This window comes from Papio anubis, chromosome 18, assembly GCF_008728515.1.
Source record: "Papio anubis isolate 15944 chromosome 18, Panubis1.0, whole genome shotgun sequence".
In the NCBI taxonomy this organism is placed as follows: domain Eukaryota; kingdom Metazoa; phylum Chordata; class Mammalia; order Primates; family Cercopithecidae; genus Papio; species Papio anubis.
The window spans coordinates 20,069,657-20,090,676 of NC_044993.1; the positions used below are offsets into that span (position 1 = coordinate 20,069,657).

Here is a 21,020-nt window from a genome sequence, read left to right on the forward strand (position 1 = left end):
GTTAGTTTTATTTATAACTTTTAAGTATTTCAATAAATAGTATTAACAGTCACCACTTCTACTCCAACCCATAAATATTAGGATGGACCTTGTTGTGGCTGCTATAATTATACACTAATGAGTAATCAAATATTTAACAATAGTCCCTAAATGAACCACAATAGCTATTAGTTTGCCATACTGAGATAGGCCAAATTTTCTGTGCCCAAGTTTTCCTGAAATCATATTCTCTCTCATGGACACTTGAAAAGACTATCCTATTTCATAAAATACAAAAAAGTAAAATTGTGGCTCATGCCTGTAATCCCAACGTTTTGAGAGGCTGAGGCGGGCAGATCACTTGAGGTCAGGAGTTAGAGACCAGCCTGGCCAACATGGTGAAACCCTGTGTCTACTAAAAATACAAAAATTAGCCAGGTGTGATGGTGGGCACCTGTAGTCCCAGCCACTTGGGAGGCTGTGGCAGGAGAATCGCCTGAATCTGGGAGGTGGAGGTTGCAGTGAGTCGAGATCACGCCATTGCACTCTAGCCTGGGTGACAGAGCAAAATTCCATCTCAAAAGAAAAAAAAAAAGGAAAACTGCGGGAAGGCTAATTAGCTGTATCACAGAGGCAGAAGCTAAGGCATTAGATTGTATTAGAAAGTTTGCATACCTTGTATTTCTTCAAACAAGGTTTTCTAAGAGTGATTGCTATCTGTAACATACAAAATATGTGGGGAAAAACTTGAAAGAGCAAACATATGGTAATGATTGCCTAAGAATGGCCAAAATTAGGCAATTAGTATAGCCTTTGAAGTAGAATAGTTAAAAGCTGTTTATTCAGCAATTTATCAAAGGGCAATTTTTAATAATTAGCATTTATCACTAAGAAATGAGGATTCTTAATGTTGATGCTAAGTACTTCAAAGTCCTGAAGTCTCTATAATTAATCAATAAAAACAAAGAAACAAGTGAAGACAAGAAAATCTCAGTGTTTTCAGGATAGCAAAACCTTTAAGGCTATTCCCTGACATAAACACCTTTCCCTTCCAACACAACTGATGCAGAAGCTCATCAGGAAAAAAATCCTATGTATTAATTATACCATCTCTCTTCTCATGTTTGTGCAAGCTCCTGCAAAACATTAAATGTCAATATTTAGTAACTAACAGTTACTAAAATGCTTTAACTATCATTAATTTTCTTTCCCCCCTTTTTCTTTTTGAGACAGAGTCTCACTCTGTCGCCCAGGCTGGAGTACAGTGGCGCGATCTCAGCTCACTGCAAACTCTGCCTCCCAGGTTCACACCATTCTCCTGCCTCAGCCTCCCGAGTAGTTGGGACTACAGGTGCCCACCACCAGGCCCGGCTAATTTTTTTGTATTGTTAGTAGAGACGGGGTTTCACCGTGTTAGCCAGGATGGTCTCAATTTCCTGACCTCGTGGTCCGCCTGCCTTGGCCTCCCAAAGTGCTGGGATTACAGGCGTGAGCCACTGTGCCCGGCCAACTATTAATTTTACATCAAATTTCCTTAGATGTTTGAAGCCTTCCTAGAAAGGAAACAATAAAATATTTGGTCTTTGAGAATAAGCCAATCTTCTTTCTCCTATTTTTGTTGAAGCCAGGATATTATTTCTAAACTTTGCCTTTTTGGTCCAAAGTTTTTACACATGATCTTTAATTCTGAGACAAATATCAAGGTTTTTTCATTTGTTTGTTCTGTTTTTTGACAAAATCTCACTCTGTTGCCCACGCTAGACTACAGTGGCGTGATCTTGGCTCACTGCAACCTCCACCTCCTGGGTTCAAGAGATTCTCCTATCTCAGCCTCCCACGTAGCTGGGTCAATAGGTGCCCACCATCATGCCTGGCTAATTTTTGTATTTTTAGTAGAAAGAGGGTTTCACCATTTTGGCCAGGCTGGTTTTGAATTCCTGGCCTTAAGTGATTCGCCTGCCTTGGCCTCCCAAAGTGCTAGAATTATAGGCGTGAGCCACCACTCCAGGCCTTCAAGAGGTATTTTAACAGTGCTGTACTGTGGCATACCTTTTGCAGCAAATTAGTAGAAAATAATGCTGCAAAATTCAGATATGATTAAAAATAAAATAGGCTGGGAGTGCTGGCTCATGCCTGTAATCCCAGCACTTTGAGAGGCTGAGGCGGGCAGATCACCTGAGGTCAAGAGTTTGAGACCAGCCTGGCCAACATGGCAAAACCCTGTCTCTACTAACAAAAATTAGCCATGCATGGTGGTGCATGCCTGTAGTGCCAGCTACTCATGAGAGGCTGAGGTAGGACAATCGCTTGAACCTGGGATGCGGAGGTTGCAGTGACCTGGGATCACGCCAATGCACTCCATCCTGGGCAACACAAGACTCCATCTCAAAAAGGAAAGAAAATAGGAAATAGAAAAATTAAGTGATAGAAAGCAATTAACTTAAACTAGTTGTAATTCTGTCCTAGCTACTGTTTTCTTCACTTTTTGATGCCAGGGCTTTCTTTCTCTGTCACCTTTCTTTACTTTCTACCTCACTGGATCTTGAACTATATGGAAATAACATACTAATAAACTACAGATAGAGAAGAACTGCTAATTCTGAAGTATGCCTGAGACTGGATTGAACTGAACCAATGGTAAACATGGCAGAAGCCAAGCCTAGGTCAATGGAGCATGCAAAGAGTTTCCATTTCCAAAATGTTCTCCCCATTTCTGCCAAAAGGAGGCTTTTTTCTTTTTTCAGGCATCTAAATGAATGCAGGCAAACTTGTGAGACACTTCATAAACAGATATCTTCTAAACTTTTAACATTTTAGGGTCGGACGTGGTGGCTCACGCCTGTAATCCCAACACTTTGGGAGGCCAAGGCAGGCAGATCACAAGGTTAGGAATTTGAAAGCAGCCTGGCTAACACGGTGAAACAAGGAGAAACCCGTCTCTACTGAAAAAACAAAAATTAGCTGGGCATGGTAGTACATGCCTGTAGTCCCAGCTACTCGGAGGCTGAGGCAGGAGAATAGCTTGAACCCAGGAGGCGGAGGTTGCAGTGAGCCAAGATCGTGCCACTGCACTCCAGCCTGGACGACAGAGCGAGACTCCGTCTCCTCCCCACCAAAAAAAAAAAAAAAAAAAATTAGCTCCTCTAATTTCTAAAATATCAGGTTTTTGTTTCGTTTTGTTTTCTGTTTTTGAGACAGTCTTGCTCTATCGCCCAGGCTGGAGTGCAATGGCACAATCTCAGCTCACTGCAACCTGTACCTCCCGGGTTCAAGCAATTCTCCTTCCTCAGCCTCCCCAGTAGCTGGGATTACAGGCGCCCGTCACCATACCCAGCTAATTTTTTTGTGTGTATTTTTAGTAGAGACAGGGTTTTACCACGTTGGCAGCCTCGTCTCAAACCCCTGACCTCAAGTGATCCACCGGCCTCGGCCTCCCAAAGTGCTGAGATTATAGGCGTGAGTCACCACACCCAGCCTAAAATACCATTTTAACACAACCACTTAAAGTTATATTTAAAATATTTATCAGGTATTATGGGGCAATATAGAAAGAAAAAAATATTTATTCACCATCAGTCTTTGATGAGATTTTTTATTTTATCACTTGTCACTCTAGTTTATCTCCTGTCTCAAAATGTACCCTATAAACCAGCCAAACTAAACTGTTAGCAATTTCCCAAAGTTGTCACTTTCATGTTTCTGCACATAAGTAGTAGTCAATGCATGGAAATTCTTACGGAGGAGTAACCTGTAAGATAGTTTCAGAGAATCTGACTTCAGAGCATTACTGGCTTTTATTATTATAATGTAAGGTAGAAATTATTCCTTAACATAAGAGTAAAAGCAGTATTTGGTGGCTGTCTTCTTAGAAAATAATGCCATTTCCAAAATAAACTAACATTAATTCATCTTAGTGAGCAACTTTCTTTTTGAGATGGCTAGTCTTCTTCATATTCTTTCAAAAAACTGGAAATTAACTATTCGTTTTAGTTCTGAATTTTTCATTTTGACATACCTGGGTCTGGAGTGTAAGTGAATGGTTGAACATCATGAGATCTTCCAGCGTTTGTCACTACATATATTCCCACTGACACAGGCAAAGTTATATGTTGGTCATGATAGGGGGGAACCTTCACAATAAGATGATTCTAATGTAAAGAAAAGTACAGAGTTGGAAAAGAAGCAACATTTACATTTAAAATTTTTTAATTAAGTATATTTCCTGTTAGCTGTAAAGTTTAAAAAGTGATTAAAATAAAATAATCTGTTTTAAAGCTCAGGTGCACAGGCATCAGGATATTAATCTTAACACTGCTTTAAAGGTAAAATCCAAGTGTTTTACAATGGCTTACAAGGTCAAGATCCCTGCCCTGTCAACTTCATCTCATTCCTCCTCTTCTAGTTCACTATACTGTAGCCACACTGACCTCAGTCCCTTCTTTTAACATGCTAAACTCAGTTTTACCTCAGATTCTCTATACTTGCTATTCTCTTCAACTGCAATATTCTTTCTTCACCTCCTCAAATGGTGAGTTCCTAACCCATTATCAGGTCAGATACAAATGTCACCTCAGAGAAGCCTTCCCTGATCATCCTATTTAAAGCAAAACCCTTCCCCAACCTTATAATATAATATTGTTTATCTCCATAACAGCACTTATCATCACCCCTGAAATTACCCTATTTGCTTGTTTTTTGGTCTCTCTCCAAACACAAGAATGTAAGCTCCATGAGGATCTAGGTTGTTTTGTTCTTCACTCTGTCTCACTTGTAAAGAATAGTATCTTACATAAGGTACATACTGAATAAAAGAATGAATACATTATTAGAAAAAAATATGCCCACCAAGGGCAAAGTCAGTTACCATATGTTCTGTATAACCTCAATGTGAGATGTATTTCACAATGCAGTTCGCTACTCCTAACAACATAATTCTCATTTTAAGTCAAACTGGATTCAGTTTATCCACATCTCAGTAAACCAAAGATGTTTTTAGTTGCAATAGTGGCGGAAGCATTCTTATAAGAGAAAGGTAGAGTTCTTAATGTTTCACCAGTACTTAACTCAAGGGGACTATATCTTCTTAGAGGGTAATATGAGCCATATTTGACTTTTTTTCTTCTTCCCTAGTACATTATTATAATGGTAGGGGATATCATAGGGCAGTGATTATGCTTTTTTACTAATGATCTGATTTGTAGGAGGCCGAAGCTGACAGCTGAGGGTGATGTGAGTTTGATGACATTTAAAATTTAGTTAGACTATATAGTTTGTTGACTCAGTTGAATAGAAAACATGGGACAAATTAGATCAAGGTCAAGGTTTCCATTTCTGAGAATTTAATTTGTTTCTGAGCCATCTTAAAACACTCTCTGAAATACAGTCACATTACAAATAAAGAACTAGGCCGGGCGCAGTGGCTCACGCCTGTAATCCCAATACTTTGGGAGGCCGAGGTGGGCAGATCACCTGAGGTCAGGAGTTCGAGACCAGCCTGGCCAACATGGCGAAACTCCATCTCTACTAAAAATACAAAAAATAAGCCAGCTGTGGTAGCACACACCTGTAATCCCAGCTACTCGGGAGGCTGAGGCAGAAGAATCGCTTGAACCCGGAGGGTGGAGGTTGCAGTGAGCCGAGATCGCACCATTGCACTCCAGCTTAGGCAACAAGAGCGAAACTCTGTCTCAAAATAAATAAATAATAAACAGAACTAGCTGGGAGGCTGAGGTGGGCGGACCACCTGAGGTCAGGAGTTTGAGACCAGCCTGACCAACATGGGGAAACCCCATCTCTACTAAAAATACAAAATTAGCCCGGCGTGGTGGCACAGGCCTGTAATCCCAGCTACTCGGGAGACTGAGGCAGGAGGTAGAGGTTGCGGTGAGACAAGAGCGCGTCATTGCACTCCAGCCTGGGCAACAAGAGCATAACTCTGTCTCTAAAAAAAAAAAAAAAAGAACTAGCTTCTAATTTACAGCATTAACAGAATGCCTCCTAAGTTAGCCATCTCAAAAAAACCACATTTTTTTCAACGAGGTGGAAAAACATGTACAAATATGCATACATCCACAGTTATGAAGCAGGAGCTAAATCTGAATACATACAAGGTCATAAAAAAATGCACTGGTATTGATCCAACTTCTAAGAAACAGAGTTACTGAATCTTGTCTACCCTCATTTTTACTCTGTTGTTTAAACACTACAACTATGTCACAGAAACAGTCTACCTAGAGTTAAGGAGATGGGTGAAGGAAGAGCCTGTGAGAGCTTCCACTCTTAAAATTATTTGGCAAACTCCATAATTCAAATTATTCTTTTGAATAAAAACTTGTTTCTTGGCAATTAGTAACAGAATTAGTGTCTACAAATCAGATGCATATTTTATCAAAATACTTTTACTCTACTTGCTTTGGAGAGCACATTTAAGTAAAACTAATTTTGAAAGCTTTAAAAAACCAAATGAACCTATTTTGCTGCTAATTCTTCAAACTTCCTCAATCTGAATCTAGAAATTCTACAACTGATCTCAATTAAAAATTCAGTAAACTGTGACTAGTGATCAAAAGTTATTTTTAATACCCTCTCATAAATTAGAATCAATTAAATATCACTGAGCTAGGAATACAATACATACAAAACATACAAAAGGTTGGGAGGCCTTGGGAGCAGGTATAATGCTCTTCGGGATAAAAAGAGGAAAATAATTGAATTTTAATTTCTTAGAAAAATCTGCTTAGATTCAAAATAGCTTTTTCCCTAGCAGATAATCTTTTTCAGAGTGTACCAGCAATGGTGCTAGATATCTTTGATTCTTCTATGAGATACTTTTTCTTTTGTCACATTAATTTTACAGTTGGGAATATATATAATTAGACTATCTACAATTAGACTTAACCAAAGACCCATTACAAAATTACTCTTAGAACCAATTTGAAAAACATAACCTCCAAGCTTTCACATCTTTGTTTAGTTGTTCCCACAGATTCTTCTGAGGATCTTTTTTTTGTACTTCTTTCAAGAATTTTCTTTCCACATTTATACCATCTTCCCTTGAGCTATCCTTTTATGTATATTTGTATATATAGATTGAATATCCCTTTATATACATATTTTAATAGGTAATCAATGTTATATATAACTCATCTAAAAAGGGAATAGATATAATGAACGACCATGTACCCATCACATTTGGTATACATGAGCACGAGGTATACTATGGACCACAAATATTGAACAAAGAATTGTTTTCGGCCGGGCACGGTGGCTCAAGCCTGTAATCCCAGCACTTTGGGAGGCCGAGACGGGCGGATCACAAGGTCAGGAGATCGAGACCATTCTGGCTAACACGGTGAAACCCCATCTCTACTAAAAAAATACAAAAAACTAGCCGGGTGTGGTGGCGGCGCCTGTAGTCCCAGCTACTCGGGAGGCTGAGGCAGGAGACTGGCGTGAACCCGGGAGGCAGAGCTTGCAGTGAGCTGAGATCCGGCCACTGCACTCCAGCCTGGGCGACAGAGCGAGACTCCGTCTCAAAAAAAAAAAAAAAAAGAATTGTTTTCCCAGATTTCATTAGTCTCAATATTTATAATATTTTATATATATATATTTTTTGAGATGGAGTTTCACTCCTGTAGCCCAGGCTGTAGTGCAATGGCGTGATCTCAGCTCACTGCAGCCTCCGCCTCCTGGGTTCAAGTGATTCTTTTGCCTCAGCCTCCTAAGTAGCTGAGATTACAGGCATATGCCACTACACCCAGCAAATTTTTGTATTTTTAGTAGAGACGGGGTTTCACCACATTGTCTAGGCTGGTCGCGAACTCCTGACCTCAGGTGATCCACCTGGCTCGGCCTCCCAAACTGCCGGGATTACAGGCATGAGCCATGTGCCTGGCAATATTTATAATATTTTTTTTTTTTTTTTTTTTTTTTTTTTTTTGAGGCGGAGTCTTGCTCTGTCGCCCAGGCTGGAGTGCAGTGGCGCGATCTCGGCTCACTGCAAGCTCCGCCTCCCGGGTTCCCGCCATTCTCCTGCCTCAGCCTCCCGAGTAGCTGGGACATATTATAACAGAAAAAGTGTAATACCTGACGAATTGATTTTGGGTTTGCAACTGAATGGCTATTACAATCTTTCATAATTGCAATTTGTGAAATTATCTTTCAAAGGTCTTTTCTACTATACCATCTGCTGGGTATTTTTAAATATTGTAGAGATTCCCTTTCAACCTTTTTTGTGTAGGTCTAATATTTCTTTACTGATCACATCCGAAGTGTCTTTTCTTTTTTCTGTTTGAGACAGGGTCTCACTGTCACCTAGGTGGAAGTGCAGTGGTGGAATCAGGGCTCACTGCAGCCTCAACTTCCTGGGCTCGAGTGATTCTCCGACCTCAAGTGATTCTCCGACCTCAGCCTCCCAAGTAGCTGGAACTATAGGCATGTGCCACCATGCCTGCTATGTTTTAAATTTTTTGTAGAGATGGGATCTCACTATGTTGCCCAGGCTGGTCTTAAACTCCCAGCTTCAAGCAATCCTCCTGCCTCTACCTCCCAAAGTGCTGGGATTATAGGTATGAGTCACCACGCCCAGCCTCAACACATTTTCTTCCCCCTAATGTTTACTTTGTGGGTTTTCTTCCTTTAATATAATCTCTAGAATCAATTCTCTAGGATCTCAGCTCTGATTCTACTCAAAGAAAAGGCTTCCAAGAAAACTCCTTTAGAAAAAAAAAAAACCCCTCTCTCTGAAAAAGATAAAAATGAACAAAACCACAGAATTAATGACAGATTATATTATGATTTAGTTTGTTTACATACTTGCTTGCAAAAACCCCAGGACCTCTAGATATAGTCACCAAATAAGGATATAATTCCTTTCCATTCCACCACATGTCTTATTTATTATTATTACTAGTCTTTAATCTACTGTAGCTGGCATAACTGCCCTGAAAAAAAGTGTTTTAAAAATATAACTACCCCATGCCTCAAAGGGAAAGAGAGAGAGAGAAAGCAAAACAGAGGTAGGGAGGGAGGATAACTTATGAATATAAAGTTCTATACAAAATAGCAAGTTAATACTATAATTTGTTGGGGCTATTTCATTGATATTTTGTATAATTTATAAGGCAAGTCTCTCAATCTCCAGAAATAGCCTCCTTATCTATAAATCTTTATCATAAGAATGACAATCATAATAGAGCATTACGAGCAAGGGAGTCTACATTAATCTAACCAATTTGTCAAGAAACAAAACATGTCCATAGCATACAAAAGTACTGCATGAATAAATTAAGTTTCAGTTAGGATTAAAACTCTAGATATTTAAAGACCTGGCTGAAATTAGGGTTTGAAGTATCGTCAGAAAGAACAAATGAACCTTACTTAGACCACACAGTCACCCATCTTTTTCTTCAAGGTGAATAAAATGAACTAACAAGTTTTTCTTGTGTATCTATTAAGTGTTTGGTATTACAAGGAACACAGAAGAATTATAATACATTGCCTCTAACCTCCAGGAGTACTCCAGAGGAAGCTATTGTTGGTTCATGGGAGTGGAGATGGTCTGATCAAATAATATAAGAAATAATAAAATGTTAGAGTCAGAGGAGTCTCAAATAATCTAATGAAAGCACTTATCTTACAGATCAGAAAACTGGGGCACAAAAGTGATTTGTCTTACTTAGGTAACACAGATTGCTAATGACAAAGCAGGTATTAGAACTTCAATTAAGACTAGTCTGACAGTAAACCCTAGGAGATATTGCCCAATGGTCTGTGTGACAAAGGAATGTTTGTTAAGTCCCACTATCTCTTTTCCACAACATGTAGTAACATAAGGCCAGAGGAAAACTTGCCACATAGCATTTGTCTAGGTATATAGGAATCTCCACACTATACGATATTGTGTAGGAAATAATTAACTTTACCCAGAGAGAGTTCTGGTCTTTACCTTTGGCTGCTAGGAGGTAATCTCTAGGTTCCTGCAATGTCTTGTGTGACAGTGGTATTTACTTGAGAGCTTTGGTCACTGGACAGTCTAACAATGTAATTTATAACAGGCTTTGGAACACACCATATCAATTCCAACCTCGTAGTGAAGACCAAAGGTCAGCTGCATGGGCAGTATATAATCAGGTGTGAAATAATAACTCGGGACACCAAAGGCTCGGGTGAGCTTCCTTGGCTGGTAATTCTCTAAGTATTGTTATTATCACACATTGCTATGCCAATACGGTAATGCCTTTCTGAGGATGACAGAAGGTTGGTGCCTGGGACACTCCTAGACCTTGTGTTATGCATCTTTCCCTTTAGCTGATTCTGATTTCTACCCTTTTGTTGTAAAACTATAGGCACTAGGCTGGGCGCAGTGGTTCATGCCTGTAATCCCAGCACTTTGGAGAGGCCGAGGCAGGCGGATCACAAGGTCAGGAGATGGAGACCATCCTGGCCAATATGGTGAAACCCCGTCTCTTCTAAAAATAAAATAATTAGCTGGACATGGTGGCACGTGCCTGTAGTCCCAGCTACTCAGGAGGCTGAGACAGGAGAATCGCTTGAACCAGGGAGTCGGAGGTTGCAATGAGCCGAAATCGTGCCACTGTACGCCAGCCTGGCGACACAGCAAGACTCTGTCTCAAAATAAAACAAACAAACAAACAAACAAAAAAAAACGATAGGCACTAAGTATAGCACTTTCCAGAGTTCTGTGAATTGTTCTAGGAAGTTATCAAATCCAAGGGGACGGTGGGAAAACCACTGTTTGAGCCACTTGTTCAAAAAAAGAGGGTGGCCTGGGGACCTTTGAACTTGTGTCTGGTATATGAAGTGGGAGCAGTCTTGGCTGTGCCCGGAGCCTTGAGTCTAGCAATATATTGGATATATGTTTTAAATTTTATTAGGTTTTTAAAAATACACAAAGGAATAAAAAGTAAATTTTAAAATGACAAGGAAATTATAAACTTTCTGGATAAAGTGGCTATAGATTGTCCAAGTTTTGCCTCTTCTATTTTTCTACCTTCCTTCATGTGTTCTTTTCTTTCCCCATCAGCTTCTTACACTAAATTTTAGGCTTTGGGTAATTGACACATTAGCTTGTTCCTGTTTCTCTCTTCTCTGTCTGTCTTCGGTCTATACCTGTACATACTACTACCTCTTCTGCATGTGCTCTTCTAACTTGCTTATAAATTTGGCCTTCTGTTAGTCTCAGTCTCAGTTTCTATGGGTTTGTTCCTGTCTACTCTAAATACTAATTCCTAAGTCAGGTCTTGATCCTTGTTTTCAAGTTTTCATTGTTATCTGGAAAACAATACATGGTAAGGTCCTACAAATACAGACTCTTTAATATTAGTGTGATGAGTGTTTCTAAACCCAAGAAGGTTTAACAATCATAAAGCACCTGAAACATAACAGATTCTCAAAATACTGGTTTCCCTTTTATTTAACTATATAGTAGATTAAGATTACGCAAATCCTCAGAGAAAATAAATATCAGGAAATAAATATTTTGTTTATTAACAACGGAAACATTTGCTAATGCTCAACTTTTTAAAATAGAGGTGGTCATTTTTAGCATTAGGAAAAAAATTCTAATTCAGTTAAAGAAACTCAAGAAAGAAACTTTAAATGATTCACATCAATCCCACAAGAAGAAGAAATTTAATCTACTGATTCAGGAAAATTTCAGAACAAAACTGAATTGCTCAGAGAGTGAACAACCAAATTATAAAAAAGCTTAAATTATACCTGATGAAATAATTCCATGTCAATTTCAGCTTCTGACTTCCAAGAGTTTTCATCTGATTGAAATAAAAATAGTGATTTATTAAATTTTTGAACTTTTTTTTACTCTGTAGCTATGACTATATCCATATAACAAAGTGAAAACATGCAAATATCTGTACCACAAATATGCATACTTACCAGAAACATTTTCTTGGAAAATAACTTTAGTTCCTTTCAGAAAGTTCTTGCCGATTAAAAACACTTCTTCTTCTCCTTTCACTGAACAGCTATGCAAGCTTTTCTTCAAGATTTCTGGCACTCCTGCTGGCTGAGCTGTGGAGATACATATGCATTCTATAACAAGAACCACCACAAGTTATTTCTTACTTAAAATCAACCTGCAGTCATCCAGTTCTATGAGTTGTCTTTTTTGAAAGAGGGGTAGTAAATATTTTTACAGTAACACAATTATCTGGAAAGGCTATAATTCTAGCTCCACTGACATCAGGCTTGGCCACGTGACTGGTTTGGATAATCAAATATGAACTGAAGTAATGTGCCAAGTCCAGGTAAAAGCTTTGAGAGCCATCACATGGTTTTACCAACTCGGTTATTGTAAGCCACACTGAGTTTTGTTCTGTTGTCTTTTTTTAAATTGTGTGTTATTGCAGTATCATTTAGCCCTCAGCTATTGATACAAACAAGTATCCCATCTTTGTTAAACACAAACTGAGCATCCCTAATCCAAAAATCTAAATTTTTTTTTTTTTTTTTTTTTTTTGAGACACCCAGGCTAGAGTGCAGAGGCATGCTCTCGACTCACTGCAACCTCCACCTCCTGGGCTCAAGCAATTCTCCTGCCTCAGCCTCCTGAGTAGCTAGGATTACAGGCGCACACCACCATGCCCGGCTAATTTTTGTATTTTTAGTAGAGACGGGATTTCACCATGTTGGTCAGGCTGGTCTCGAATTTTTAACCTTGTGATCCACCCACCTCGGCCTCCCGAAGTGCTGGGATTCAGGCATAAGCCACCATGCCCAGCCAAAAATCTAAAATCTTAAATGCTCTAAAATCCAAAACTTTTTGAGTGTCAGTACAATGCTCAAAAATTTATACACCTGGGCCAGGTGCAGTGGTTCATACCTGTAATCCCAGCACTTTGGGAGGCTAAGGATGGAGGATCACTTGAGCCCAGAAGTCCGAGACCAGCCTGGGCAATAGTGAGACCTTGTCTCTACAAAAAAAAAAAATCAAAAAAATTAGCTGGGCATGGTAGCATGCACATGTAATTCCCAGCTACTTAGGAGGCTGAAGTGGGAGGATCACTTAAACCCCGGAGGTCAAGGCTGCAGAGAGTCATGATTGCACCACTGTTAAGTACTTATGTGTGAAGAGGTATAAGAAAAGGATTGCTTATTGGTAGCATATAAATTCAGAGTCAGGTGAAACCCCGTTTCTACTAAAAATACAAAAAATTAGCTGGGTGTGACGGTAGGCACCTGTAATTCCAGCTACTTGGGAGGCTGAGGCAGGAGAATCTCTTGAACCCGGGAGGTGGAGGTTGCTGTGAACCAAGATCGTGCCACTGCACTCTTGGTGACAGAGCAAGACTCCATCTCAAAAAATATAAAAGCAAACAAATAAAAACAAATTCAGAGTCAGGAATGATGGTGATGCCAAACAGGTTATTTACAAAGATTGTTTACAAAGGTGGCTGGAACACTGTCACCTTTGCTTTTTGAAACTTTGATGCACAAAATTATTTAAAATATTATATAAAATTACTTTCAAGCTATGTGTATAGGTGCATATGAAACATAAATGAATTATGTGTTTACACTTGGGTCCCATTCCCATGAAACCTCATTATGTATATGCAAAGAAATTCAAAGTCCAAAGAAATTCAAAACCTGAAACACTTCGGGTCCTAAGCATTTCAGATAAGAGATACTTAACCTGTTTGTATATGCTAAATGACATTTTCAACAATGCTGGGGAGTTTAAAAGAAATTGTGAATGTATAAACAAATACACTGGCTGGGTGAGTTGGCTCACACCTGTAATCCCAATACTTTGGGAGGCCAAGCGGGGGCGGATCACCTGAGGTCAGGAGGTCGAGACCAGCCTGGCCAACATGGTGAAACCCCATGTCTACTAAAAATACAAAAAATTAGCTGGGTGTGCTGGCGCATGCTTGTAATACCAGCTACTCGGGAGGCCGAGGCAGGAGAATCGGTTGAACCCAAGAGGCAGAGGTTGCAGTGACCCGAGATTGCACCACTGCACCCCAGCCTGGGCAACAAAAGTGAAACCCTGTCTAAAAAAAGAAATAAACAAAAAATAAAAAAACAAAAAACAAGTATTTTCTAGAACCTACAAGGTTAATGTGTGAACAGAATGGAAAGGGTCATTGGTCATACACTGACAATTATATACCCTAATAAATGAAGAATTAACTAAATTAGTTTATTTAACGTAACTTTTTGGAGTAACAGGAAATAGATACTTGGTTTTTAAAAACATTCCAGAAACATATGGTATATATTGTTCTGATAAGAAAATAAAAGGTACAAAATTACATTAATATGTTGTATTACCACAATGAAATGTAAAGCGTATAACCTTTCCCTCCATTTTCAAATACTGTGTGGAAATTCCACTTCACTTATTACTGGTAAAACTTTTTCCCGTATCTCATTTTTTTCATTTATGTGTTAAAGGCATAAGATGGCCAAATGAGGCCCCAAAGGTTTAGAATATATTTGTCTTCTACATATTTGTATTTACATTACAGAAAGAACTAGTCTGTTACTTTCAAGATAATTTAGCTTTTGGCCTTTTAAAAGGTCCTTTCTTTAAAGTTTACGAGATGGGTCCCCGACAGATGCCATACTAAATTGAACTGAAGTCAAGATTATTTAAGCACTAACTTTTATTTTTAAGTTATTTACTTATTTATTTATTTATTTATTTGAGATGGAGTTTTGCTCTTGTTGCCCAGGCTGGAGTGCAATGGTGCAGTCTTGGCTCACCAGAACCTCCATCTCCCGGGTTCAAGCAATTCTCCTGCCTCATCCTCCCGAGTAGCTGGGATTACAGGCATGCACCACCACGCCCGGCGAACTGTATTTTTAGTAGAGATGGGTTTTCTCCATGTTGGTCAGGCTGGTCTCAATCTCCAGATCTCAGGTGATCTGCCCACCTCAGCCTCCCAAAGTGCTGGGATTACAGGCGTGAGCCACTGCGCCCTGTCAAGTTATTTATAAGCTGACTCTTGAAAGGGATAATGCTTAAAAATTAGAACACATAAAAAAGCAACCACCTTTTTGGTATTATAAAAACTGTGTACTTTTAGATGCTTTTCAACCAGCAGTCTTAAAAATAAAGTTGAGGCCGAACGCGGTGGCTCACTCCTGTAATCCCAGCACCCTGAGAGGCCGAGGCAGATGGATCATGAGGTCAGGAGATCGAGACCATCCTGGCTAACACGGTGGAACCCCGTCTCTATTAAAAATACAAAAAATTAGCCGGGCGTGGTGGTGCCTGTAGTCCCAGCTACTAGGGAGGCTGAGGCAGGAGAATGGTGTGAACCGGGAGGCAGAGGTTGCAGTAAGCCGGGACTGCCACTGCACTCCATCCAGCCTGGGCGACAGAACGAGACTCTGTCTCAAAATAAATAAATAATAAATAAATAAAGTTGAAAAAAATAACGAATATCTAAATACTGAAAAATAAGTAAGCAAATATTTCAACCCATCAAGAGAATAAATAAAGCTTTGTAATAATGTTTAGTAGAAGGACATATTTAATAGAAAATTTTAGAGTACAAAGCCTACATCTGTTTATGTATATTACTAATCCTGTCCAAAATTTTAAGAGAGGGATAGTTTACTTAACAACACCATCCTTTCCCCATAGCTGTGGGATAGGTAGAAATAGGGGAAGTAGAAAATTCTTAAATTCCGAGTCATATTTAATTTAGTAAGCATAAGATAAAATCTAATATATATTACATGTAAGAAAGCCATGATTAATTTTGTCCTATTAAAAACTACTATAGAAGGGTAGATATGAAAATTTTTTCTTTTTTCTTTTGTAGAGACAGGATCAACAAGACCTCACTCTGTTGCCCAGGCTGGAGTGCAGTGGTGCCACCATAGCTCACCGTATCCTTGAACTCTTGGGCTCAAATAATCCTCCCATCATAGCCTCTCAAGTAGCTGGGTCTACAGGCGCATGCCACCATGCCCAGCAAATTTAAAACATTTGTTTTTTGTGGAGATGGGCTCTTGCTATGTTGCCCTTGCTGGTTTCAAACTCCTGGCTTCAAGCAATCCTCCTACCTTGCCCTCCCAAAGTGCTGGGATTATAGGCGTGTACAACGGCACCTGGCCTTTTTTTTTTCTTTTTTTTTTTTTTTTAAAGACATGGGTTTGCCGGGCGCGGTGGCTCACGCCTGTAATCCCAGCACTTTGGGAGGCCGAGGCGGGCGGATCACGAGGTCAGGAGATCGAGACCATCCTGGCTAACACGGTGAAACCCTGTCTCTACTAAAAATACAAAAAATTAGCCGGGCGTGGTGGTGCGTGCCTATAGTCCCAGCTACTCGGAGGCTGAGGCAGGAGAATGGCGTGAACACAGGAGGCGGAGCTTGCAGTGAGCCGAGATGGTGCCACTGCACTCCAGCCTGGGCGACAAAGCGAGACTCCGTCTCAAAAAAAAAAAAAAAGACATGGGTTTGAATCCCAGGCTGGATTTAAACTCCTGGGCTCGAGTGATTCTCCTTCCTCAGCCTCCCAAGTAGCTGGGACTACAGCTGTGTGCCACTGCACCCGGCTGAAAATTGATATTCTTAATTTGATATAACATAACAAAATAATATAAACATACATACCAAAACAAAAAACATATACACCTATATTTTCTGGAGAACATGAAAGATGTTAAGAATGTAAAAAGGGATGATCTATCCCCTTAAAAACAAACAAAAAGACAAAGGATCCAATGGCCACTGTTAAAGCAATAATTAGAAGTAATTTTTTTAAAGCCACAAGGCACTGCATGAATCCTGATATTACAAATTCTTTCCACTGAGTGTCTACAGAAGGAAGATCAAGTATCTGTTTCCTTTTCTCCCTTCCAACTGTGTCACCTTTTGGCCCCTTTCCTTTTCTACCTCTGTCTCTTCCTGTTTCCTTCTATCTCCCATTCCAATCCCAACTCTTCGCACTAACCAATTTCCTTTTTACCTCTCATTTTACTGCAACTGCTTAAACCTGCCAAAAAGTTTATATTCATGGAAATAAACACAAGCCAGAAACTTATAATGGAACAAACATTTTAATTTTTTTAGATAAAAATATTTTTGGGGTTCTGTGTTTTACTGTGTATCATTTTTATGTTTATTCTTCTTTTCCTCCCATATCCAGCTCTCAAAGTCTAAGTTCAAGCATCAAGCTTCCTAAGTGGTCAGGATAAAATTCAAATTATTTTGCTGAACACACAAGTCACTTTATGAAAGAGGTGTTGCCTACCTCTGTAACCTCAAATCTTACCACTTCATCATGTATATCTTTTTGTTCCAATCACATCAAACTCTTTTTATTTCCCCCAAAAGGATCATACCCTTTCAGGGAGCATATTTATATACGAATCCTTCTGCCCAGAATGACTATAGAAGGGCAGATATGAAAATTTTTCAAGTAAATCCCATTTTACTTGTTTTACTTCTAATTGTGTTTTAAGACAAGACAGAACAAGTTCTACCATCTCTGAGCAGTCTGAATTAGATGCTCTTACTATATTTCCACTGTACTTTAGTCACACAGCTACTGTGCAGTATAGCATCTTTATATAACTATATAATATAATTGGAAGCTTATATAATTTTTATATACAATTAAAAAAAAAGAGAGACAGGGTCTTGCTTTGTTCCCCAAGCTAATCTCAAACTCCTGGGCTCAAGCGACCCTCCTGCCTTGGCCTCCCAAAGTGCTCTCATTACAGGTGTGAGCTACCATGCCTGGACTATATACAATTTTATATACACATATATGGAAGTTAATATAATTTTATAGTAAAATTAGGCATTTACTTGCCTGTTTTTTCCCCTAGCCTGCTAAACTGTAAGCTCCTCAAACTATCATCTTTAATTTCAGAGTTAAGCACACTGTAATTATCCATTGAATTAACTATGAAGCTTTCCAAAAACAAACCATCAATTGGCAAGTCTTTTTGTTTGTTGTAATGCACTACAGGTGACTCTAACCTACACCCAGGGCTGAGAACCACTGCATTTAATTTATGTTGACTAAATGAGTGACTGAATGAGCAATGAGGCATATTTTGTTATCAGAACACATTACCGTTTCCCTGAACTAAACTGTAGCCTCCAGTAATTATAACTGTTAAAAAAAAAAGTAGGCTAGAAACAATAAATTAAAAAATTTTTTAAAAAGCGCTCATCTGAACAATTTCCCTTTTTTGTTTTTTAGAGACAGGGTCTCTTGTACAGGCTGGAGTGCAGTGGTGTGATGACAGCTCACTGCTATCTCAAAACCCCTGGGCTCAATGATCTTTCTGCCTCAGCCTCTTGAGTAGCTGGCACTACAGGCACATGCTACCATGCCTGGCTTTTTTTTTTTTTTTAATTTTTGTAGAGACAGGGTCTCTCATTATGTTGTTCAGTACACTTTCATTATAAGTTTCTGGCTTGTGTTAGTTTCCATAAATATAAACTTTTTGGCAGGTTTAAACAGCTGGAGTAAAATGAGAGGTGAAAACAAAGTTGGTTAGTAAGAAGAGCTGGGATTGGAATGGGAGACAGAAGGAAACAGGAAGAGAGATCAGCCCGGGCTGGTCTCAAACTCCTGGCCTCAAGCGATCCTCCTGCCTTGGCCTCTCAAAGTGCTGATATTACAGGCATGAGCCACCACACTCAGCCTTATTCTTAAAAAAAAAAAAAAAAAAAAAAAAGGGGGGTTGGGGGAATGCTAGAGAACGATGGGTGGATCATTTGAGGTCAGGAGTTCAAGACCAGCCTGGCCAACAGGGTGAAAACCCATCTCTACTAAAAATACAAAAAAAATTTAGCTGGGCAAGGTGGCACACGCCTGTAATCCCAGCTACTCAGTAGGCTGTGGTAAGAGGACTGCTTGAACCTAGGAGGCGGAGGCTAGGTCTCACTATGTTGCCCAGCCTAGTTTCAAATTCGTGGCCACAAGCAATCCTTCCACTTCGGCTTCCCAAAGTGCTGGGATTACAGGGGTAAGCCACTGTGCCTGGCCTTGAACAACTTCACTGCCTGCCAAATTTGCTGACTGATCTTATTAATATAAACATTTTTAGTAATATATCATATATTGTTTTTAAAAATAAGTCAAATAGGCCAAGCGCAGTGGCTCACGCCTGTAATCTCAGCACTTTGGGAGGCCGAGGTGGATCATTTGAGGTCAGGAGTTCAAGACCAGCCTGGCCAACATGGTGAAACCCCATCTCTACTAAAAATACAAAAATTAGCCAGGTGGTAGTGGCACACACCTGTAATCCCAGTTACTCGGGAGGTTGAGGCAGGAGAATTGCTTGAGCCTGGGAGGTGGAGGTTGCGGTGAGCCAAGATCGCACCATTGCACTCCAGCCTGGGCAACAAGCGAAACTCGGTCTCAAAAAAGAAAAAAAAAAAAAAGAGAGAGAGAGAGAAATGTGAAAAGGAAAAATTTTCCTATTTATTACTTGTAACAATAATCATTAGAGAGAAACTACAATTATGGTGAGACATATATAACAACATAATTGAATTTACACACACAAACACACACACATCATTTTCTGTCCATGCCAAGGTTAGTGATAAGAATTGAATTTCCCACTCCCAACATTGTACTTTACTATTATAATTAGTAATCAAAACTTCTGCCATGTTGTTATTCGCAAAGTCCTCCTTACCTTACTCATGTTCTAACACAGAACAGTTAGAACCACAGCAATTTACCACACAGTGAAGATGTTTAGAAAACGCTTTCGTTTTGTAATTTACTTCTGATAACCAGCTCAAATTACTTTTTTTTTTGAGACAGTCACAGTCTGCCGCCCAGGTTGGAATGCAAAGGCATGCTCAAGGCTCACTGCAGCCTTGACCTCCTGGGTCTCAAGTGATCCTCTTGCCTCATCTTCCCGAGTAGCTGAAACTACAGGCACAAGTCATCACACCCAACTTACTATATATGTTTTTTTATTTTGTAGAGACAGGGTTTTCACTACATTACCCAGGCTGGTCTTAAACTCTTGGGCTGAAGTGATCCTCCCACCTTTGCCTCCCAAAGTGCTGGGATTACAGGTGTGAGCCACCATACCTGGCCCAAATTACTTTTTAAATCAGCATATTATGATAATAGGAAACTACAAAATGCTCCACATCTTTTGAATTGTATCCCAATTATTCATCTCTAGTTTGGTCTAGAAAATCTGACTACTGCTTTTAAACTATTTCAAATTTTGCATGATCACAAGCCGGAGTATGTGAAATATCTAAAATTTAGAGATGTCTAAAAGATTAACAGAAAATGAAAGAAACTCCATATGTTTAGTATCTCCACATCTTCTTACTTACTACACAAAATTGGAGAAGAGGGTGTTTGCAGTGTCAAAGTGGAGCCATCTTTCCTCGTGATATTAACTCGAAAAACCAATCTGGCACGAGTGCTTTTTTTCTTGGAACCAGCAATTCCTATTCTGGCTTCAACATCAGCATTCCTCAATTTCAATATCCCTACGCAGTCCACCCTAATACAGAAAAAAATATATAAAGGGACATTTTGTTGTATAAATAGTGTAAAGCTCTTAATCAACAAGTTTGTTTTTTAAAATTTTGCTTATCTATTAATTCTGTGAATATGTAATAAAGTTACAAAGTTCCAAGTTCAAAACTACAAAAGGGTAAATTCTAAACATTCACTGTTCCTAATCCTGTCAATCTTTTGTTTATAATAATAAAGAAAAAGTAAAAAAAAAAAATCACTATTTTAAAATCTGAACATAAGTAATGGCTTATAAGAGATCTTTTTTTTTTTTTTGAGATGGAGTCTCACTGTCACCCAGGCTGGAGAGATTGGAGTGCAGTCGTATGATCTCAGCTTACTGCAACCTCTGTCTCCTGGGTTCCAGGGATTCTCCTGCCTCAGCCTCCTGAGTAGCTGGGATTACAGGTGGCCGCCACCATGCCCAGCTATTTTTTGTATTTTTAGTAAAGATGGGGTTACACCATGTTGGCCAGGTTGGTCTTGAACTCCTGTCCTCAAGTGATCTGCCCACCTTGGCCTCCCAA

General features: G+C 39.4%; 1 protein-coding gene across 19 annotated transcripts in view; it reads right to left on the reverse strand.

Moving 5' to 3' along the window:
* The window catches only part of NFAT5 (nuclear factor of activated T cells 5), a 136,439-nt gene that overhangs the window by 19,160 nt on the left and 96,259 nt on the right, over positions 1 to 21,020 (reverse strand). For all 19 annotated transcript variants that reach the window (XM_003917106.4, XM_031658136.1, XM_009196763.3 and 16 more), the window contains 4 exons: positions 20,307 to 20,479; positions 11,896 to 12,030; positions 11,719 to 11,771; positions 3,995 to 4,127 (listed from right to left, as the gene is read on the reverse strand). In XM_003917106.4, the coding sequence (XP_003917155.1) occupies positions 3,995 to 4,127; positions 11,719 to 11,771; positions 11,896 to 12,030; positions 20,307 to 20,479 (494 nt within the window). The remainder of the gene's footprint in view (positions 1 to 3,994; positions 4,128 to 11,718; positions 11,772 to 11,895; positions 12,031 to 20,306; positions 20,480 to 21,020) is intronic.